At 51.7% G+C, this 24503-nt stretch overlaps 1 protein-coding gene across 3 annotated transcripts in view; it reads right to left on the bottom strand.

The window, feature by feature from the left end:
• The window catches only part of AIP (AHR interacting HSP90 co-chaperone), a 47597-nt gene that overhangs the window by 19324 nt on the left and 3770 nt on the right, over positions 1–24503 (bottom strand). For all 3 annotated transcript variants that reach the window (XM_075580637.1, XM_075580636.1, XM_075580635.1), the window contains exons 2-5: positions 21044–21223; positions 20096–20284; positions 16343–16519; positions 13690–13831 (exon numbers count right to left, since the gene is read on the bottom strand). In XM_075580637.1, coding sequence (XP_075436752.1) covers positions 13690–13831; positions 16343–16519; positions 20096–20284; positions 21044–21223 — 688 coding nt within the window. The remainder of the gene's footprint in view (positions 1–13689; positions 13832–16342; positions 16520–20095; positions 20285–21043; positions 21224–24503) is intronic.

Below are 24503 nucleotides of genomic sequence, written 5' to 3' on the forward strand. Positions count from 1 at the left end.
GTATGGACGAGCAGTGAGAGATATATACAGTATATAGGGTCCTCACCCTGGTACTTGTTCAGTATGGACGAGCAGTGAGAGATACATACAGTATATAGGGTCCTCACCCTGGTACTTGTTCAGTATGGACGAGCAGTGAGAGATATATACAGTATATAGGGTCCTCACCCTGGTACTTGTTCAGTATGGACGAGCAGTGAGAGATATATACAGTATATAGGGTCCTCACCCTGGTACTTGTTCAGTATGGACGAGCAGTGAGATATATATACAGTATATAGGGTCCTCACCCTGGTACTTGTTCAGTATGGACGAGCAGTGAGAGATATATACAGTATATAGGGTCCTCACCCTGGTACTTGTTCAGTATGGACGAGCAGTGAGAGATATATACAGTATATAGGGTCCTCACCCTGGTACTTGTTCAGTATGGACGAGCAGTGAGAGATATATACAGTATATAGGGTCCTCACCCTGGTACTTGTTCAGTATGGACGAGCAGTGAGAGATATATATAGGGTCCTCACCCTGGTACTTGTTCAGTATGGACGAGCAGTGAGATATATATATAGGGTCCTCACCCTGGTACTTGTTCAGTATGGACGAGCAGTGAGATATATATACAGTATATAGGGTCCTCACCCTGGTACTTGTTCAGTATGGACGAGCAGTGAGATATATATATACAGTATATAGGGTCCTCACCCTGGTACTTGTTCAGTATGGACGAGCAGTGATATATATATATATATATATATATATATATATATATATATATATATATATATACAGTATATAGGGTCCTCACCCTGGTACTTGTTCAGTATGGACGAGCAGTGAGATATATATACAGTATATAGGGTCCTCACCCTGGTACTTGTTCAGTATGGACGAGCAGTGAGAGATATATACAGTATATAGGGTCCTCACCCTGGTACTTGTTCAGTATGGACGAGCAGTGAGAGATATATACAGTATATAGGGTCCTCACCCTGGTACTTGTTCAGTATGGACGAGCAGTGAGAGATATATACAGTATATAGGGTCCTCACCCTGGTACTTGTTCAGTATGGACGAGCAGTGAGAGATATATACAGTATATAGGGTCCTCACCCTGGTACTTGTTCAGTATGGACGAGCAGTGAGAGATATATACAGTATATAGGGTCCTCACCCTGGTACTTGTTCAGTATGGACGAGCAGTGAGAGATATATACAGTATATAGGGTCCTCACCCTGGTACTTGTTCAGTATGGACGAGCAGTGAGAGATATATACAGTATATAGGGTCCTCACCCTGGTACTTGTTCAGTATGGACGAGCAGTGAGAGATATATACAGTATATAGGGTCCTCACCCTGGTACTTGTTCAGTATGGACGAGCAGTGAGAGATATATACAGTATATAGGGTCCTCACCCTGGTACTTGTTCAGTATGGACGAGCAGTGAGAGATATATACAGTATATAGGGTCCTCACCCTGGTACTTGTTCAGTATGGACGAGCAGTGAGATATATATACAGTATATAGGGTCCTCACCCTGGTACTTGTTCAGTATGGACGAGCAGTGATGTATATATATATATATATACGGTCCTCACCCTGGTACTTGTTCAGTATGGACGAGCAGTGAGATATATATACAGTATATAGGGTCCTCACCCTGGTACTTGTTCAGTATGGACGAGCAGTGAGAGATATATACAGTATAGGGTCCTCACCCTGGTACTTGTTCAGTATGGACGAGCAGTGAGAGATATATACAGTATAGGGTCCTCACTCTGGTAATTGTTCAGTATGGACGAGCAGTGAGAGATATATACAGTATATAGGGTCCTCACCCTGGTACTTGTTCAGTATGGACGAGCAGTGAGATATATATATACAGTATATAGGGTCCTCACCCTGGTACTTGTTCAGTATGGACGAGCAGTGAGAGATATATACAGTATATAGGGTCCTCACCCTGGTACTTGTTCAGTATGGACGAGCAGTGAGATATATATACAGTATATAGGGTCCTCACCCTGGTACTTGTTCAGTATGGACGAGCAGTGAGAGATATATACAGTATATAGGGTCCTCACCCTGGTACTTGTTCAGTATGGACGAGCAGTGAGAGATATATACAGTATATAGGGTCCTCACCCTGGTACTTGTTCAGTATGGACGAGCAGTGAGATATATATACAGTATATAGGGTCCTCACCCTGGTACTTGTTCAGTATGGACGAGCAGTGAGAGATATATACAGTATATAGGGTCCTCACCCTGGTACTTGTTCAGTATGGACGAGCAGTGAGAGATATATACAGTATATAGGGTCCTCACCCTGGTACTTGTTCAGTATGGACGAGCAGTGAGATATAGATATACAGTATATAGGGTCCTCACCCTGGTACTTGTTCAGTATGGACGAGCAGTGAGATATATATACAGTATATAGGGTCCTCACCCTGGTACTTGTTCAGTATGGACGAGCAGTGAGATATATATATATACAGTATATAGGGTCCTCACCCTGGTACTTGTTCAGTATGGACGAGCAGTGAGAGATATATACAGTATAGGGTCTCACCCTGGTACTTGTTCAGTATGGACGAGCAGTGAGAGATATATACAGTATATAGGGTCCTCACCCTGGTACTTGTTCAGTATGGACGAGCAGTGAGAGATATATACAGTATATAGGGTCCTCACCCTGGTACTTGTTCAGTATGGACGAGCAGTGAGAGATATATACAGTATATAGGGTCCTCACCCTGGTACTTGTTCAGTATGGACGAGCAGTGAGAGATATATACAGTATATAGGGTCCTCACCCTGGTACTTGTTCAGTATGGACGAGCAGTGAGAGATATATACAGTATATAGGGTCCTCACCCTGGTACTTGTTCAGTATGGACGAGCAGTGAGAGATATATACAGTATATAGGGTCCTCACCCTGGTACTTGTTCAGTATGGACGAGCAGTGAGAGATATATACAGTATATAGGGTCCTCACCCTGGTACTTGTTCAGTATGGACGAGCAGTGAGAGATATATACAGTATATAGGGTCCTCACCCTGGTACTTGTTCAGTATGGACGAGCAGTGAGAGATATATACAGTATATAGGGTCCTCACCCTGGTACTTGTTCAGTATGGACGAGCAGTGAGAGATATATACAGTATATAGGGTCCTCACCCTGGTACTTGTTCAGTATGGACGAGCAGTGAGAGATATATACAGTATATAGGGTCCTCACCCTGGTACTTGTTCAGTATGGACGAGCAGTGAGAGATATATACAGTATATAGGGTCCTCACCCTGGTACTTGTTCAGTATGGACGAGCAGTGAGAGATATATACAGTATATAGGGTCCTCACCCTGGTACTTGTTCAGTATGGACGAGCAGTGAGATATATATACAGTATAGGGTCCTCACCCTGGTACTTGTTCAGTATGGACGAGCAGTGAGATATATATACAGTATAGGGTCCTCACCCTGGTACTTGTTCAGTATGGACGAGCAGTGAGATATATATATACAGTATATAGGGTCCTCACCCTGGTACTTGTTCAGTATGGACGAGCAGTGAGAGATATATACAGTATATAGGGTCCTCACCCTGGTACTTGTTCAGTATGGACGAGCAGTGAGAGATATATACAGTATATAGGGTCCTCACCCTGGTACTTGTTCAGTATGGACGAGCAGTGAGAGATATATACAGTATATAGGGTCCTCACCCTGGTACTTGTTCAGTATGGACGAGCAGTGAGAGATATATACAGTATATAGGGTCCTCACCCTGGTACTTGTTCAGTATGGACGAGCAGTGAGAGATATATACAGTATATAGGGTCCTCACCCTGGTACTTGTTCAGTATGGACGAGCAGTGAGAGATATATACAGTATATAGGGTCCTCACCCTGGTACTTGTTCAGTATGGACGAGCAGTGAGAGATATATACAGTATATAGGGTCCTCACCCTGGTACTTGTTCAGTATGGACGAGCAGTGAGAGATATATACAGTATATAGGGTCCTCACCCTGGTACTTGTTCAGTATGGACGAGCAGTGAGAGATATATACAGTATATAGGGTCCTCACCCTGGTACTTGTTCAGTATGGACGAGCAGTGAGAGATATATACAGTATATAGGGTCCTCACCCTGGTACTTGTTCAGTATGGACGAGCAGTGAGAGATATATACAGTATATAGGGTCCTCACCCTGGTACTTGTTCAGTATGGACGAGCAGTGAGAGATATATATAGGGTTCTCACCCTGGTACTTGTTCAGTATGGACGAGCAGTGAGATATATATATATAGGGTCCTCACCCTGGTACTTGTTCAGTATGGACGAGCAGTGAGATATAAGTATATAGGGTCCTCACCCTGGTACTTGTTCAGTATGGACGAGCAGTGAGATATATATACAGTATATAGGGTCCTCACCCTGGTACTTGTTCAGTATGGACGAGCAGTGAGATATATATATATATATATACAGTATATAGGGTCCTCACCCTGGTACTTGTTCAGTATGGACGAGCAGTGAGAGATATATACAGTATATAGGGTCCTCACCCTGGTACTTGTTCAGTATGGACGAGCAGTGAGAGATATATACAGTATATAGGGTCCTCACCCTGGTACTTGTTCAGTATGGACGAGCAGTGAGAGATATATACAGTATATAGGGTCCTCACCCTGGTACTTGTTCAGTATGGACGAGCAGTGAGAGATATATACAGTATATAGGGTCCTCACCCTGGTACTTGTTCAGTATGGACGAGCAGTGAGAGATATATACAGTATATAGGGTCCTCACCCTGGTACTTGTTCAGTATGGACGAGCAGTGAGAGATATATACAGTATATAGGGTCCTCACCCTGGTACTTGTTCAGTATGGACGAGCAGTGAGAGATACATACAGTATATAGGGTCCTCACCCTGGTACTTGTTCAGTATGGACGAGCAGTGAGAGATATATACAGTATATAGGGTCCTCACCCTGGTACTTGTTCAGTATGGACGAGCAGTGAGAGATATATACAGTATATAGGGTCCTCACCCTGGTACTTGTTCAGTATGGACGAGCAGTGAGATATATATACAGTATATAGGGTCCTCACCCTGGTACTTGTTCAGTATGGACGAGCAGTGAGAGATATATACAGTATATAGGGTCCTCACCCTGGTACTTGTTCAGTATGGACGAGCAGTGAGAGATATATACAGTATATAGGGTCCTCACCCTGGTACTTGTTCAGTATGGACGAGCAGTGAGAGATATATACAGTATATAGGGTCCTCACCCTGGTACTTGTTCAGTATGGACGAGCAGTGAGAGATATATATAGGGTCCTCACCCTGGTACTTGTTCAGTATGGACGAGCAGTGAGATATATATATAGGGTCCTCACCCTGGTACTTGTTCAGTATGGACGAGCAGTGAGATATATATACAGTATATAGGGTCCTCACCCTGGTACTTGTTCAGTATGGACGAGCAGTGAGATATATATATACAGTATATAGGGTCCTCACCCTGGTACTTGTTCAGTATGGACGAGCAGTGAGATATATATATACAGTATATAGGGTCCTCACCCTGGTACTTGTTCAGTATGGACGAGCAGTGATATATATATATATATATATATATATATATATATATATATATATATATATATATATATATACAGTATATAGGGTCCTCACCCTGGTACTTGTTCAGTATGGACGAGCAGTGAGAGATATATACAGTATATAGGGTCCTCACCCTGGTACTTGTTCAGTATGGACGAGCAGTGAGAGATATATACAGTATATAGGGTCCTCACCCTGGTACTTGTTCAGTATGGACGAGCAGTGAGAGATATATACAGTATATAGGGTCCTCACCCTGGTACTTGTTCAGTATGGACGAGCAGTGAGAGATATATACAGTATATAGGGTCCTCACCCTGGTACTTGTTCAGTATGGACGAGCAGTGAGAGATATATACAGTATATAGGGTCCTCACCCTGGTACTTGTTCAGTATGGACGAGCAGTGAGAGATATATACAGTATATAGGGTCCTCACCCTGGTACTTGTTCAGTATGGACGAGCAGTGAGAGATATATACAGTATATAGGGTCCTCACCCTGGTACTTGTTCAGTATGGACGAGCAGTGAGAGATATATACAGTATATAGGGTCCTCACCCTGGTACTTGTTCAGTATGGACGAGCAGTGAGAGATATATACAGTATATAGGGTCCTCACCCTGGTACTTGTTCAGTATGGACGAGCAGTGAGAGATATATACAGTATATAGGGTCCTCACCCTGGTACTTGTTCAGTATGGACGAGCAGTGAGAGATATATACAGTATATAGGGTCCTCACCCTGGTACTTGTTCAGTATGGACGAGCAGTGAGAGATATATACAGTATATAGGGTCCTCACCCTGGTACTTGTTCAGTATGGACGAGCAGTGAGAGATATATACAGTATATAGGGTCCTCACCCTGGTACTTGTTCAGTATGGACGAGCAGTGAGAGATATATACAGTATATAGGGTCCTCACCCTGGTACTTGTTCAGTATGGACGAGCAGTGAGAGATATATACAGTATATAGGGTCCTCACCCTGGTACTTGTTCAGTATGGACGAGCAGTGAGAGATATATACAGTATATAGGGTCCTCACCCTGGTACTTGTTCAGTATGGACGAGCAGTGAGAGATATATACAGTATATAGGGTCCTCACCCTGGTACTTGTTCAGTATGGACGAGCAGTGAGAGATATATACAGTATATAGGGTCCTCACCCTGGTACTTGTTCAGTATGGACGAGCAGTGAGAGATATATACAGTATATAGGGTCCTCACCCTGGTACTTGTTCAGTATGGACGAGCAGTGAGAGATATATACAGTATATAGGGTCCTCACCCTGGTACTTGTTCAGTATGGACGAGCAGTGAGAGATATATACAGTATATAGGGTCCTCACCCTGGTACTTGTTCAGTATGGACGAGCAGTGAGAGATATATACAGTATATAGGGTCCTCACCCTGGTACTTGTTCAGTATGGACGAGCAGTGAGAGATATATACAGTATATAGGGTCCTCACCCTGGTACTTGTTCAGTATGGACGAGCAGTGAGAGATATATACAGTATATAGGGTCCTCACCCTGGTACTTGTTCAGTATGGACGAGCAGTGAGAGATATATACAGTATATAGGGTCCTCACCCTGGTACTTGTTCAGTATGGACGAGCAGTGAGATATACAGTATATAGGGTCCTCACCCTGGTACTTGTTCAGTATGGACGAGCAGTGAGAGATATATACAGTATATAGGGTCCTCACCCTGGTACTTGTTCAGTATGGACGAGCAGTGAGAGATATATACAGTATATAGGGTCCTCACCCTGGTACTTGTTCAGTATGGACGAGCAGTGAGAGATATATACAGTATATAGGGTCCTCACCCTGGTACTTGTTCAGTATGGACGAGCAGTGAGAGATATATACAGTATATAGGGTCCTCACCCTGGTACTTGTTCAGTATGGACGAGCAGTGAGAGATATATACAGTATATAGGGTCCTCACCCTGGTACTTGTTCAGTATGGACGAGCAGTGAGAGATATATACAGTATATAGGGTCCTCACCCTGGTACTTGTTCAGTATGGACGAGCAGTGAGAGATATATACAGTATATAGGGTCCTCACCCTGGTACTTGTTCAGTATGGACGAGCAGTGAGAGATATATACAGTATATAGGGTCCTCACCCTGGTACTTGTTCAGTATGGACGAGCAGTGAGAGATATATACAGTATATAGGGTCCTCACCCTGGTACTTGTTCAGTATGGACGAGCAGTGAGAGATATATACAGTATATAGGGTCCTCACCCTGGTACTTGTTCAGTATGGACGAGCAGTGAGAGATATATACAGTATATAGGGTCCTCACCCTGGTACTTGTTCAGTATGGACGAGCAGTGAGAGATATATACAGTATATAGGGTCCTCACCCTGGTACTTGTTCAGTATGGACGAGCAGTGAGAGATATATACAGTATATAGGGTCCTCACCCTGGTACTTGTTCAGTATGGACGAGCAGTGAGAGATATATACAGTATATAGGGTCCTCACCCTGGTACTTGTTCAGTATGGACGAGCAGTGAGAGATATATACAGTATATAGGGTCCTCACCCTGGTACTTGTTCAGTATGGACGAGCAGTGAGAGATATATACAGTATATAGGGTCCTCACCCTGGTACTTGTTCAGTATGGACGAGCAGTGAGAGATATATACAGTATATAGGGTCCTCACCCTGGTACTTGTTCAGTATGGACGAGCAGTGAGAGATATATACAGTATATAGGGTCCTCACCCTGGTACTTGTTCAGTATGGACGAGCAGTGAGAGATATATACAGTATATAGGGTCCTCACCCTGGTACTTGTTCAGTATGGACGAGCAGTGAGAGATATATACAGTATATAGGGTCCTCACCCTGGTACTTGTTCAGTATGGACGAGCAGTGAGAGATATATACAGTATATAGGGTCCTCACCCTGGTACTTGTTCAGTATGGACGAGCAGTGAGAGATATATACAGTATATAGGGTCCTCACCCTGGTACTTGTTCAGTATGGACGAGCAGTGAGAGATATATACAGTATATAGGGTCCTCACCCTGGTACTTGTTCAGTATGGACGAGCAGTGAGAGATATATACAGTATATAGGGTCCTCACCCTGGTACTTGTTCAGTATGGACGAGCAGTGAGATATATATATAGGGTCCTCACCCTGGTACTTGTTCAGTATGGACGAGCAGTGAGATATATATATAGGGTCCTCACCCTGGTACTTGTTCAGTATGGACGAGCAGTGAGATATATATACAGTATATAGGGTCCTCACCCTGGTACTTGTTCAGTATGGACGAGCAGTGAGAGATATATACAGTATATAGGGTCCTCACCCTGGTACTTGTTCAGTATGGACGAGCAGTGAGAGATATATACAGTATATAGGGTCCTCACCCTGGTACTTGTTCAGTATGGACGAGCAGTGAGAGATATATACAGTATATAGGGTCCTCACCCTGGTACTTGTTCAGTATGGACGAGCAGTGAGAGATATATACAGTATATAGGGTCCTCACCCTGGTACTTGTTCAGTATGGACGAGCAGTGAGAGATATATACAGTATATAGGGTCCTCACCCTGGTACTTGTTCAGTATGGACGAGCAGTGAGAGATATATACAGTATATAGGGTCCTCACCCTGGTACTTGTTCAGTATGGACGAGCAGTGAGAGATATATACAGTATATAGGGTCCTCACCCTGGTACTTGTTCAGTATGGACGAGCAGTGAGAGATATATACAGTATATAGGGTCCTCACCCTGGTACTTGTTCAGTATGGACGAGCAGTGAGAGATATATACAGTATATAGGGTCCTCACCCTGGTACTTGTTCAGTATGGACGAGCAGTGAGAGATATATACAGTATATAGGGTCCTCACCCTGGTACTTGTTCAGTATGGACGAGCAGTGAGAGATATATACAGTATATAGGGTCCTCACCCTGGTACTTGTTCAGTATGGACGAGCAGTGAGAGATATATACAGTATATAGGGTCCTCACCCTGGTACTTGTTCAGTATGGACGAGCAGTGAGAGATATATACAGTATATAGGGTCCTCACCCTGGTACTTGTTCAGTATGGACGAGCAGTGAGAGATATATACAGTATATAGGGTCCTCACCCTGGTACTTGTTCAGTATGGACGAGCAGTGAGAGATATATACAGTATATAGGGTCCTCACCCTGGTACTTGTTCAGTATGGACGAGCAGTGAGAGATATATACAGTATATAGGGTCCTCACCCTGGAACTTGTTCAGTATGGACGAGCAGTGAGAGATATATACAGTATATAGGGTCCTCACCCTGGTACTTGTTCAGTATGGACGAGCAGTGAGAGATATATACAGTATATAGGGTCCTCACCCTGGTACTTGTTCAGTATGGACGAGCAGTGAGATATATATACAGTATAGGGTCCTCACCCTGGTACTTGTTCAGTATGGACGAGCAGTGAGATATATATACAGTATATAGGGTCCTCACCCTGGTACTTGTTCAGTATGGACGAGCAGTGAGAGATATATACAGTATATAGGGTCCTCACCCTGGTACTTGTTCAGTATGGACAAGCAGTGAGAGATATATACAGTATATAGGGTCCTCACCCTGGTACTTGTTCAGTATGGACGAGCAGTGAGAGATATATACAGTATATAGGGTCCTCACCCTGGTACTTGTTCAGTATGGACGAGCAGTGAGAGATATATACAGTATATAGGGTCCTCACCCTGGTACTTGTTCAGTATGGACGAGCAGTGAGAGATATATACAGTATATAGGGTCCTCACCCTGGTACTTGTTCAGTATGGACGAGCAGTGAGAGATATATACAGTATATAGGGTCCTCACCCTGGTACTTGTTCAGTATGGACGAGCAGTGAGAGATATATACAGTATATAGGGTCCTCACCCTGGTACTTGTTCAGTATGGACGAGCAGTGAGAGATATATACAGTATATAGGGTCCTCACCCTGGTACTTGTTCAGTATGGACGAGCAGTGAGAGATATATACAGTATATAGGGTCCTCACCCTGGTACTTGTTCAGTATGGACGAGCAGTGAGAGATATATACAGTATATAGGGTCCTCACCCTGGTACTTGTTCAGTATGGACGAGCAGTGAGAGATATATACAGTATATAGGGTCCTCACCCTGGTACTTGTTCAGTATGGACGAGCAGTGAGAGATATATACAGTATATAGGGTCCTCACCCTGGTACTTGTTCAGTATGGACGAGCAGTGAGAGATATATATAGGGTTCTCACCCTGGTACTTGTTCAGTATGGACGAGCAGTCAGATATATATATATATATAGGGTCCTCACCCTGGTACTTGTTCAGTATGGACGAGCAGTGGGATATATATATAGGGTCCTCACCCTGGTACTTGTTCAGTATGGACGAGCAGTGAGATATATATACAGTATATAGGGTCCTCACCCTGGTACTTGTTCAGTATGGACGAGCAGTGAGATATATATATATATACAGTATATAGGGTCCTCACCCTGGTACTTGTTCAGTATGGACGAGCAGTGAGAGATATATACAGTATATAGGGTCCTCACCCTGGTACTTGTTCAGTATGGACGAGCAGTGAGAGATATATACAGTATATAGGGTCCTCACCCTGGTACTTGTTCAGTATGGACGAGCAGTGAGAGATATATACAGTATATAGGGTCCTCACCCTGGTACTTGTTCAGTATGGACGAGCAGTGAGAGATATATACAGTATATAGGGTCCTCACCCTGGTACTTGTTCAGTATGGACGAGCAGTGAGAGATATATACAGTATATAGGGTCCTCACCCTGGTACTTGTTCAGTATGGACGAGCAGTGAGAGATATATACAGTATATAGGGTCCTCACCCTGGTACTTGTTCAGTATGGACGAGCAGTGAGAGATATATACAGTATATAGGGTCCTCACCCTGGTACTTGTTCAGTATGGACGAGCAGTGAGAGATATATACAGTATATAGGGTCCTCACCCTGGTACTTGTTCAGTATGGACGAGCAGTGAGAGATATATACAGTATATAGGGTCCTCACCCTGGTACTTGTTCAGTATGGACGAGCAGTGAGATATATATACAGTATATAGGGTCCTCACCCTGGTACTTGTTCAGTATGGACGAGCAGTGAGAGATATATACAGTATATAGGGTCCTCACCCTGGTACTTGTTCAGTATGGACGAGCAGTGAGAGATATATACAGTATATAGGGTCCTCACCCTGGTACTTGTTCAGTATGGACGAGCAGTGAGAGATATATACAGTATATAGGGTCCTCACCCTGGTACTTGTTCAGTATGGACGAGCAGTGAGAGATATATACAGTATATAGGGTCCTCACCCTGGTACTTGTTCAGTATGGACGAGCAGTGAGAGATATATACAGTATATAGGGTCCTCACCCTGGTACTTGTTCAGTATGGACGAGCAGTGAGAGATATATACAGTATATAGGGTCCTCACCCTGGTACTTGTTCAGTATGGACGAGCAGTGAGAGATATATACAGTATATAGGGTCCTCACCCTGGTACTTGTTCAGTATGGACGAGCAGTGAGAGATATATACAGTATATAGGGTCCTCACCCTGGTACTTGTTCAGTATGGACGAGCAGTGAGATATATATACAGTATATAGGGTCCTCACCCTGGTACTTGTTCAGTATGGACGAGCAGTGAGAGATATATACAGTATATAGGGTCCTCACCCTGGTACTTGTTCAGTATGGACGAGCAGTGAGAGATATATACAGTATATAGGGTCCTCACCCTGGTACTTGTTCAGTATGGACGAGCAGTGAGATATATATACAGTATATAGGGTCCTCACCCTGGTACTTGTTCAGTATGGACGAGCAGTGAGATATATATACAGTATAGGGTCCTCACCCTGGTACTTGTTCAGTATGGACGAGCAGTGAGAGATATATACAGTATATAGGGTCCTCACCCTGGTACTTGTTCAGTATGGACGAGCAGTGAGAGATATATACAGTATATAGGGTCCTCACCCTGGTACTTGTTCAGTATGGACGAGCAGTGAGATATATATACAGTATATAGGGTCCTCACCCTGGTACTTGTTCAGTATGGACGAGCAGTGAGATATATATACAGTATATAGGGTCCTCACCCTGGTACTTGTTCAGTATGGACGAGCAGTGAGAGATATATATACAGTATATAGGGTCCTCACCCTGGTACTTGTTCAGTATGGACGAGCAGTGAGAGATATATACAGTATATAGGGTCCTCACCCTGGTACTTGTTCAGTATGGACGAGCAGTGAGAGATATATACAGTATATAGGGTCCTCACCCTGGTACTTGTTCAGTATGGACGAGCAGTGAGAGATATATACAGTATATAGGGTCCTCACCCTGGTACTTGTTCAGTATGGACGAGCAGTGAGAGATATATACAGTATATAGGGTCCTCACCCTGGTACTTGTTCAGTATGGACGAGCAGTGAGATATATATACAGTATATAGGGTCCTCACCCTGGTACTTGTTCAGTATGGACGAGCAGTGAGATATATATACAGTATATAGGGTCCTCACCCTGGTACTTGTTCAGTATGGACGAGCAGTGAGATATATATATACAGTATATAGGGTCCTCACCCTGGTACTTGTTCAGTATGGACGAGCAGTGAGAGATATATACAGTATATAGGGTCCTCACCCTGGTACTTGTTCAGTATGGACGAGCAGTGAGAGATATATACAGTATATAGGGTCCTCACCCTGGTACTTGTTCAGTATGGACGAGCAGTGAGAGATATATACAGTATATAGGGTCCTCACCCTGTTACTTGTTCAGTATGGACGAGCAGTGAGATATATATACAGTATATAGGGTCCTCACCCTGGTACTTGTTCAGTATGGACGAGCAGTGAGATATATATACAGTATATAGGGTCCTCACCCTGGTACTTGTTCAGTATGGACGAGCAGTGAGATATATATATATACAGTATATAGGGTCCTCACCCTGGTACTTGTTCAGTATGGACGAGCAATGCTCCAGCACCTGGTAGAACTCGCCCTCCAGCAGTTTGCACTGACAGTAATTCAGCAGCAGCGGCGTGATCTTCAGATCCAGCTCTATCCAATCCGGGGAGCCCGGCTGCTCCTGGGAGAGTGAGAGAGGGGGGAGAGTGAGAGGGGAGGGGGGGGGAGAGTGAGAGGGGGGGGAGAGTGAGAGGGGGGGGAGAGTGAGAGGGGGGGGAGAGTGAGAGGGGGGGGGGAGAGTGAGAGGGGGGGGAGAGTGAGAGGGGGGGGGAGGAAAGGAGGAGGGAGGGGGAAGGAAAGGAGGAGGGAGGGGGGGAGAGAGAGGGGGGGAGGGGGAAGGAAAGGAGGAGGGAGGGGGGGAGAGAGAGGGAGGGGGGAGAGAGAGGGAGGGGGGAGAGAGAGAGAGGGAGGGGGGAGAGGGAGGGAGGGGGGGAGAGAGAGGGAGGGAGGGGGGGAGAGGGAGGGGGAGAGAGAGAGAGGGGGGGGAGAGAGGGGGGGAGAGTGAGAGGGGGGAGGAAGGAAAGGAGGAGGGAGGGGTACGGCGGAGAGTGAGAGGGGAGGAAGGAAAGGAGGAGGGAGGGGGGACGGCGGAGAGTGAGAGGGGAGGAGGGAAAGGAGGGGGAGGAGGAGGGAGAGGGAGGGGGAGGAGAGGGGGGGGAGAGAGAGGGGGGGGGGAGAGAGTGAGAGGGGGGGGGAGAGAGTGAGAGGGGGGGAGAGAGTGAGAGGGGGGGAGAGAGAGTGAGAGGGGGGGGGAGAGAGAGTGAGAGGGGAGATAGAGAGAGTGAGAGGGGAGGGAGAGAGTGAGAGGGGAGAGAGTGAGAGGGGGGAGAGTGAGAGGGGGGAGGAGAGTGAGAGGGGGAGGAGAGTGAGAGGGGGAGGAAGGAAAGGAGGAGGGGGGGGGAGAGAGAGGGGAGGGGGAGAGAGAGAGGGGGGGGAGAGTGAGAGGGGGGGGAGGAAGGAAAGGAGGAGGGAGGGGGTGGAGAGAGAGGGGGCGAGAGAGGGGGAGAGAGAGAGAGGGGGGGAGAGTGAGAGGGGGAGGAAGGAAAGGAGGAGGGAGGGTGGACGGCAGAGAGTGAGGAGAGTGAGAGGGGAGGAGGGAAAGGAGGGGGAGGAGGGAGAGGGGGAGAGAGAGTAAGAGGGGGGGAGAGAGTGAGAGGGGGGAGAGAGAGGGGGAGAGAGAGTGAGGGGGGAGAGAGAGGGGGGAGAGTGAGAGAGGGGGGAGGAAGGAAAGGAGGAGGGAGGGGGGACGGCGGAGAGTGAGAGGGGGGGAGAGAGAGGGGGGGGGGAGAGTGAGGGGGGGGAGGAAGGAAAGGAGGAGGGAGGGGGTGGAGAGAGAGGGGGAGAGAGAGGGAGGGGGGGAGAGAGTGAGAGGGGGGGAGAGTGAGAGGGGGGAGGAAGGAAAGGAGGAGGGAGGGGGGACGGCAGAGACTGAGGAGAGTGAGAGGGGAGGAGGGAAAGGAGGGGGAGGAGGGAGAGGAGGGAGAGGGGGGAGAGAGAGTGAGAGGGGGGGAGAGAGAGTGAGAGGGGGGGAGAGAGAGGGGGGAGAGAGAGTGAGAGGGGGGGAGAGAGAGGAGGGAGAGTGAGAGAGGGGGGAGGAAGGAAAGGAGGAGGGAGGGGGGACGGCGGAGAGTGAGGAGAGAGAGGGGAGGAGGGAAAGGAGGAGGGAGAGGGGGGAGAGTGAGAGGGGAGGGAGAGAGAGTGAGAGGGGGAGAGAGGGGAGAGAGTGAGAGAGTGGGGAGAGTGAGAAGAGTGAGAGAGGGGGGAGAGTGAGAGAGGGGGGAGAGAGAGAGGGGGAAGAGTGAGAGAGGGGGGAGAGTGAGAGAGGGGGGAGAGTGAGAGAGGGGGAGAGTGAGAGAGGGGGGAGAGTGAGAGAGGGGGGAGAGAGAGAGGGGGAGAGTGAGAGGGGGGAGAGGGGGAGAGAGAGTGAGGGGGGGAGAGAGAGGGAGGGGGGGGAGAGAGTGAGAGGGGGGGGAGAGAGAGTGAGAGGGGGGAGAGAGAGTGAGGGGGGGAGAGAGAGTGAGAGGGAGGAGAGGGGGAGAGAGAGTGAGGGGGGGAGAGAGAGTGAGGGGGGGAGAGAGAGTGAGAGGGGAGGGAGAGAGAGTGAGAGGGGGGGAGAGAGAGTGAGAGGGGGGGAGAGAGAGGGAGGAGAGTGAGAGAGGGGGAAGAGAAAGAGGGGGGGAGAGAAAGAGGGGGGGGGGAGAGAAAGAGGGGGGGGGGAGAGAAAGAGGGGGGAGAGAGAGGGGGGAGAGAGAGAGAGGGGGGAGAGAGAGAGAGGGGGGAGAGAGAGAGAGGGGAGAGAGAGAGAGGGGAGAGAGAGAGAGAGGGGGGAGAGAGAGAGAGGGGGGAGAGAGAGAGAGGGGGGAGAGAGAGAGAGGGGGGAGAGAGAGAGAGGGGGGAGAGAGAGAGAGGGGGGAGAGAGAGAGAGGGGGGAGAGAGAGAGAGGGGGGAGAGAGAGGGGGGGGGGAAGAGAGAGAGGTGGGGAGAGAGAGGTGGGGAGAATGAGAGGGGGTGAGGAGGCTGGAATGGGGAACGGGGGAGGAGGGAGAGAGGGGGGGAAGAGAGGGGGGAAGACACGAGAGGAGGGGGAGAGGGAAGAAAGGGGAGCGCCCCCCGCTGGCCGGTGACCTCACACCTTCATCTGCAGGGACTTCAGGCAGGCGATGGCCTCGTAGTACTTGGCGGCGGCGCCGGCGGTCTGCTCCTCCTTGTACAGCTGGTTCCCCTCCTGGTGCAGCAGCGGCACGGCCCCCAGCTTCTCCGCGTCAGACATGGCCCACGCGTCCTGTCTGTATGAGCCGGGCGCCTGCACCTGCAGGGGGAGAGAGACAGGCCGCGGGGGGTCAGAGAGGAGAGGGGCGGGGGCGCAGAGAGGAGAGGGACGGGGGCGCAGAGAGGAGAGGGACGGGGGGGGGGGTCAGAGAGGAGAGGGACGGGGGGGGGGTCAGAGAGGAGAGGGACGGGCGCAGAGAGGAGGGGGACAGGGGGGCGCAGAGAGGAGAGGGACGGGGGGGCGCAGAGAGGAGAGGGACGGGGGGGCGCAGAGAGGAGAGGGACGGGGGGGCGCAGAGAGGAGGGGGACAGGGGGGCGCAGAGAGGAGAGGGACGGGGGGGCGCAGAGAGGAGGGGGACAGGGGGGCGCAGAGAGGAGAGGGACGGGGGGGCGCAGAGAGGAGAGGGACGGGGGGGGGTCAGAGAGGAGAGGGACGGGGGGGTCAGAGAGGAGAGGGACGGGGGGGTCAGAGAGGAGAGGGACGGGGCGCAGAGAGGAGAGGGACGGGCGCAGAGAGGAGGGGGACAGGGGGGCGCAGAGAGGAGAGGGACGGGGGGGCGCAGAGAGGAGAGGGACGGGGGGCGCAGAGAGGAGAGGGACGGGGGGGGCGCAGAGAGGAGAGGGACAGGGGGAGGCGCAGAGAGGAGAGGGACGGGGGGAGGCGCAGAGAGGAGAGGGACGGGGGGAGGCGCAGAGAGGAGAGGGCCGGGGGGGGGCGCAGAGGAGAGGGACGGGGGGGCGCAGAGAGGAGAGGGACGGGGGGGGGCGCAGAGAGGAGAGGGGGGGGCGCAGAGAGGAGAGGGAGAGGGCGCAGAGAGGAGAGGGACGGGGGGGGGCGCAGAGAGGAGAGGGACGGGGGCGGCGCAGAGAGGAGAGGGACGGGGGCGCAGAGAGGAGAGGGACGGGGGGGGGCGCAGAGAGGAGAGGGACGGGGGCGGCGCAGAGAGGAGAGGGACGGGGGCGGCGCAGAGAGGAGAGGGACGGGGGGGGGGGCGCAGAGAGGAGAGGGACGGGGGCGGCGCAGAGAGGAGAGGGACGGGGGAGCGCAGAGAGGAGAGGGACGGGGGGCGCAGAGAGGAGAGGGACGGGGGGGCGCAGAGAGGAGAGGGACAGGGGGAGGCGCAGAGAGGAGAGGGACGGGGGGAGGCGCAGAGAGGAGAGGGACGGGGAGGCGCAGAGAGGAGATGGACGGGGGGAGGCGCAGGAGGAGAGGGACGGGGGGGGCGCAGAGAGGGGGGGGGCGCAGAGAGGGGGGGGGGCGCAGAGAGGAGAGGGGGGGGGCGCAGAGAGGAGAGGGAGAGGGCGCAGAGAGGAGAGGGACGGGGGGGGGCGCAGAGAGGAGAGGGACGGGGGCGGCGCAGAGAGGAGAGGGACGGGGGGGGGGCGCAGAGAGGAGAGGGACGGGGGCGGCGCAGAGAGGAGAGGGACGGGGGCGGCGCAGAGAGGAGAGGGACGGGGGCGGCGCAGAGAGGAGAGGGACGGGGGAGCGCAGAGAGGAGAGGGACGGGGGGCGCAGAGAGGAGAGGGACGGGGGGGCGCAGAGAGGAGAGGGACAGGGGGAGGCGCAGAGAGGAGAGGGACGGGGGGAGGCGCAGAGAGGAGAGGGACGGGGAGGCGCAGAGAGGAGAGGGACGGGGGGAGGCGCAGAGAGGAGAGGGACGGGGGGGGCGCAGAGAGGAGAGGGACGGGGGGGGCGCAGAGAGGAGAGGGGCGGGCGCAGAGGAGAGGGACGGCGCAGAGAGGAGAGGGACGGGGGGGCGCAGAGAGAGGGGGGGGGCGCAGAGAGGAGAGGGCGCAGAGAGGAGAGCGCAGGAAGGAGAGGGGGGGGGGGCGCAGAGAGGGGCAGGAGAGGCGCAGAGAGGAGAGGGACGGGGGGAGGCGCAGAGAGGAGAGGGATGGGGGGCGCAGAGAGGAGAGGGGCGGGCGCAGACAGGAGAGGGACGGGGGGGGCGCAGAGAGGAGAGGGACGGGGGGGCGCAGAGAGGAGAGGGACGGGGGCGGCGCAGAGAGGAGAGGGACGGGGGGGCGCAGAGAGGAGAGGGACGGGGGGGGCGCAGAGAGGAGAGGGACGGGGGGGGCGCAGAGAGGAGAGGGACGGGGGGGCGCAGAGAGTGGAGGAACGGGGGGGGGGGGGCGCAGAGAGGAGAGGGATGGGGCGCAGAGAGGAGAGGAACGGGGGGGGGCGCAGAGAGGAGAGGGACGGGGGCGGCGCAGAGAGGAGAGGGACGTGGGCGGCGCAGAGAGGAGAGGGACGGGGGGGGCGCAGAGAGGAGAGGGACGGGGGGGGTTGCAGAGAGGAGAGGGACGGGGGGGGGTTGCAGAGAGGAGAGGGACGGGGGGCGCAGAAAGGAGAGGGACGGGGGGGGCGCAGAGAGGAGAGGGACGGGGGGGCGGCGCAGAGAGGAGAGGGACGGGGGGTTGCAGAGAGGAGAGGGACGGGGGGTTGCAGAGAGGAGAGGGACGGGGGGTTGCAGAGAGGAGATGGACGCAGAGAGGAGAGGGACGGGGGCGGCGCAGAGAGGAGAGGGACGGGGGGTTTGCAGAGAGGAGAGGGACGGGGGGTTTGCAGAGAGGAGAGGGACGGGGGGTTTGCAGAGAGGAGAGGGATGGGGGGTTGAAGAGAGGAGAGGGACGGGGGGTTGAAGAGAGGAGAGGGACGGGGGGGCGCAGAGAGGAGAGGGACGGGGGGTTGCAGAGAGGAGAGGGACGGGGGGTTGCAGAGAGGAGAGGGACGGGGGGTTGCAGAGAGGAGAGGAACGGGGGGTTGCAGAGAGGAGAGGGACGGGGGGTTGAAGAGAGGAGAGGGACGGGGGGTTGCAGAGAGGAGAGGGACGGGGGCTTGCAGAGAGGAGAGGGACTGGGGGTTGCAGAGAGGAGAGGGACGGGGGGTTGCAGAGAGGAGAGGGACGGGGGGTTGCAGAGAGGAGAGGGACGGGGGGTTGCAGAAATGGAGAGGGACGGGGGGTTGCAGAAATGGAGAGGGACGGGGGGTTGCAGAGAGGAGAGGGACGGGGGGTTGCAGAGAGGAGAGGGACGGGGGGTTGCAGAGAGCAGAGGGACGGGGGGTTGCAGAGAGCAGAGGGACGGGGGGGCTGCAGAGAGGAGAGGGACAGGGGGGCTGCAGAGAGAAGAGGGAGGGGCTGCAGAGAGGAGAGGGACGGGGGGGCTGCAGAGAGGAGAGGGACAGGGGGGCTGCAGAGAGAAGAGGGAGGGGCTGCAGAGAGGAGAGGGACGGGGGGTTGCAGAGAGGAGAGGGACGGGGGGTTGCAGAAATGGAGAGGGACGGGGGGTTGCAGAGAGGAGAGGGACGGGGGGTTGCTGAGAGGAGAGGGACGGGGGGTTGCTGAGAGGAGAGGGACGGGGGGTTGCAGAGAGGAGAGGGACAGGGGGTTGCAGAGAGCAGAGGGACGGGGGGGCTGCAGAGAGGAGAGGGACAGGGGGGCTGCAGAGAGAAGAGGGAGGGGCTGCAGAGAGGAGAGGGACGGGGGCGGCGCAGAGAGGAGAGGGACGAGGGGGGGGTGCAGAGAGGAGAGGGACAGGGGGGTTGCAGAGAGGAGAGGGATGGGGGCGGCGCAGAGAGGAGAGGGACGGGGGGGGGTGCAGAGCAGGTCTCACCTGTAGGAGTGTGATGATGAAGATGAGGGGCTGGGGGTTTCTCTGCATCTCGTCCAGGTCTGGGTACCCCAGGGAATGGTCGTGAAGCTGTGCGATGCCCCCACAGCAGTGTCGCTGTCCGTCCCGGGGGTCCTGCCCCGCAGCGATGCGACGCAGACTGCGGGACACCTGCGGGTACTCAATAACGTGCTGAGACACCGAGAGGGGGACAGAGGAAGGAGAGGGGTCACAGCGAGGGGTACAGGGGTGACCCAGGGAACACTGCGGTCTCTCTATATGGGGGTGTCACACGGGAACACTGCGGTCTCTCTATATGGGGGTGTCACACGGGAACACTGCGGTCTCTCTATACGGGGGTGTCACACGGGAACACTGCGGTCTCTCTATATGGGGGTGTCACACGGGAACACTGCGGTCTCTCTATATGGGGGTGTCACACGGGAACACTGCGGTCTCTCTATACGGGGGTGTCACACGGGAACACTGCGGTCTCTCTATATTGGGGTGTCACACGGGAACACTGCGGTCTCTCTATATGGGGGTGTCACACGGGAACACTGTGTTCTCCCTATATGGGGGTGTCACACGGGAACACTGTGGTCTCTATATGGGGGTGTCACACGGGAACACTCCGGTCTCTCTATATGGGGGTGTCACACGGGAACACTGCGGCTCTATACGGGGGTGTCACACGGGAACACTGCGGCTCTATACGAGGGTGTCACACAGGAACACTGCGGTCTCTCTATATGGGGGTGCCACACAGGAACACTGCGGTCTCTCTATATGGGGGTGCCACACAGGAACACTGTGGTCTCTATACGAGGGTGTCACACAGGAACACTGCGGTCTCTCTATATGGGGGTGCCACACAGGAACACTGCGGTCTCTATACGGGGGTGCCACACAGGAACACTGCGGTCTCTATACGGGGGTGTCGCTCTGTACCGGGGTGTCGCACAGGAACTCGGCGGTCTCGCCCTGTCTCATGCTGCGGACGGCGGTCTCCCAGACGGGCAGTTTGAACTTCTTCCCGATGATCAGCTCCATGGGTTTGTCGGTGTCCGCGCTGTCATCGATCAGCGTGCGCTCAGCGTCACACAGCACCGTGCGGTAATGGAATGTCGCCTGGGGGGGGGGGGGGGGGAGGGAGAATCCGGGGTCACATCATGATGTCATTGTGTGAGGTCACATGATAGAATGCTGTATGACGCATAGAAAGGCGCCAAGAGAGCTATTACCAGTATAGATATAGTGTACACACACACACATATATATATATACACATACACACACACACATATATATATACACATACACACACACACATACATGGGAGCAAAAGATATGGCTTTTAGCACACTTTTAGTTGTGCTACAAACTCTCACATTTCCACACCCACCCACACCATTTATATCCCTCTCACTCCACACACACCTTGTGTAGAGCACTGTTTATACTGTGGGCTCTCCATTCATTTTTATTCACACTGATACACATACACACTCTTTCTTCACTTGCTTTCAGTTACCCTTTGACACCTCTAGCCATAAAACACATCCACACCGGGGAAAGACCAACACAGATAACATTCCAATAGACACTGTTGATAGTATAGCTTTTGTTTGCTTCATTCATTGTAACATCGCCGGAAGAAGAGATCAGTGTATCTCGAAAGCTCGCACAAATAAAAGCATTTCGTTAGCCACAGAACGGTATCATCTATTTATTTTTTGATTATTGAAGCTCGGCTAACACGGTACTGATACCTCTACATGTATATATATATATACACACACACACACACACACACACACCTAAAAAGAGACAAAAAACAGGCGCACTCATAGCGTAAAAAAGTAGTTATTTTCTTTTGTGTTTGTATATATATATATATATATATATATATATATATATATATATATATATATATATATATATATATATATATATATATATATATATATATATAGCAACTGTAAATATTACTGTATGTTCATTTGCATGTCTTAGACAGGTCTGCAACCCTGTCTTTCCCCATTATCGCCCAGCATACAGCGCTTCCACTGCAGCAAGGGATTCTGGGAAATGACATGCAAATGAGCACACAGTGCCACCTTTTGTCTCAAGCTCGTATTACACAAGCCAATCCTCAAGCCAATGCATGCTGTTTTAAACACAGCTTTTAGACAGAGGCTGGGATGAGATGCAAAGCCATTAGACCCACTCACATACATGTTTCAACCTTGATGGGTATCATCAGTGTGAGGTTAGTCTAGTCTCAAACCTGCAAGCCATTAAGACCAGCCTCACACTGATGATACCCATCAAGGTTGAAACATGTCTGTGAGTGGGTTTAATGGCTTTGCATCTCATCCCAGCCTCTGTCTAAAAGCTGTGTTTAAAACAGCATGCATTGGCTTGAGGATTGGCTTGTGTAATACGAGCTTGAGACAAAAGGTGGCACTGTGTGCTCATTTGCATGTCATTTCCCAGAATCCCTTGCTGCAGTGGAAGCGCTGTATGCTGGGTGACAATGGGGAAAGACAGGGTTGCAGACCTGTCTAAGACATGCAAATGAACATACAGTAATATTTACAGTTGCTTTATGCTTTACTGTGGAGGGGTTTTGTCACTTTTTTTACCCACCATAACGAGTAGATTTTTTTTGTCCGGCGAGTAGATTTTTGGGTGATTTGTCGACCACTGTGTATATATATATATATATATACAGATACAGACACACACACACACACACACACTAAACCTGTGTAATACAGGAGGGCACGCTGAGTAAACGCATGCAATATAAACCAGAAGAGAAAATTGTAAGTCCCATAGAACAGGACTCACCGACACTGCAAACTGGGGCCGACAATCGTGAGTACAAAGTATAACCTTTATCTAGACAAACAGACTATGATAAAAACACTAAAAACATATAGTGAGCCGTCTCCAAAAGTGCAAATGTGCAGGGACCTTCATACAGCGATGGAGCGGGAAGGAGCGGGAGGGAGCGGGAGGGAGCGGGAAGGAGCGGGAGGGAGCGGGAGGGAGCGGGAAGGAGCGGGAAGGAGCGGGAGGGAGCAGGAAGGAGCTCCTGTGTAAGGTACGAATGCCGGGAATCCCTGTGATAAACCTAAATGCACCATAACCACAACCGCTCTATAATGCAAAGGTAGGGGACCGCCGGGAATGTCAGGGAAGGGGACCGCCGGGAATGTCAGGGAAGGGGACCGCCGGGAATGTCAGGGAAGGGGACCGCCGGGAATGGGACCGCCGGGAATGTCAGGGAAGGGGACCGCCGGGAATGGGAAGGGGACCGCCGGGAATGTCAGGGAAGGGGACCGCCGGGAATGGGAAGGGGACCGCCGGGAATGTCAGGGAAGGGGATCGCCGAGAATGTCAGGGAAGGGGACCGCCGGGAACGGGAAGGGGACCGCCGGGAACGGGATGGGGACCGCCGGGAACGGGAAGGGGACCGCCGGGAACGGGAAGGGGACCGCCGGGAACAGGATGGGGACCGCCGGGAACGGGAAGGGGACCGCCGGGAACGGGATGGGGACCGCCGGGAACGGGAAGGGGACCGCCGGGAACGGGAAGGGGACCGCCGGGAACGGGATGGGGACCGCCGGGAACGGGAAGGGGACCGCCGGGAACGGGAAGGGGACCGCCGGGAACGGGATGGGGACCGCCGGGAACGGGAAGGGGACCGCCGGGAACGGGATGGGGACCGCCGGGAACGGGAAGGGGACCGCCGGGAACGGGAAGGGGACCGCCGGGAACGGGAAGGGGACCGCCGGGAATGGGAAGGGGACCGCCGGGAATGGGACCGCCGGGAATGGGATGGGGACCGCCGGGAATGGGAAGGGGACCGCCGGGAATTTATTTATTATTTATTTATAAAATATTTTACCAGGAAGTAATACATTGAGAGTTACCTCTCGTTTTCAAGTATGTCCTGGGCACAGAGTAAAACAAATAATACATGGTTACAAATACAGTTACATAAATGAACAAGGTATACATTTATATACAAGACATTGCATGCACAGTTAAAGAAAATATATATTATGAGCGTATGAAACAGTTACAGACCAGATTAAAGTGTGAGACAGCCTTAGATTTGAAAGAACTTAAGCTGGTGGTGGATATGAGAGTCTCTGGTAGGTTGTTCCAGTTTTGGGGTGCACGGAAGGAGAAGGAGGAACGTCCGGATACTTTGTTGAGTCTTGGGACCATGAATAGTCTTTTGGAGTCTGATCTCAGGTGATAGGTACTGCATGTGGTAGGGGTGAGGAGCTTGTTCAGGTAGCTGGGTAGCTTGCCCAGAAAGTATTTGAGGGTGAGACAGGAAAGGTGAACTTTGCGCCTAGACTCTAGTGATGACCAATCTAGTTCTTTGAGC

The sequence above is a fragment of the Ascaphus truei genome (genome assembly GCF_040206685.1).
Source record: "Ascaphus truei isolate aAscTru1 chromosome 8 unlocalized genomic scaffold, aAscTru1.hap1 SUPER_8_unloc_1, whole genome shotgun sequence".
NCBI lineage: Eukaryota > Metazoa > Chordata > Amphibia > Anura > Ascaphidae > Ascaphus > Ascaphus truei.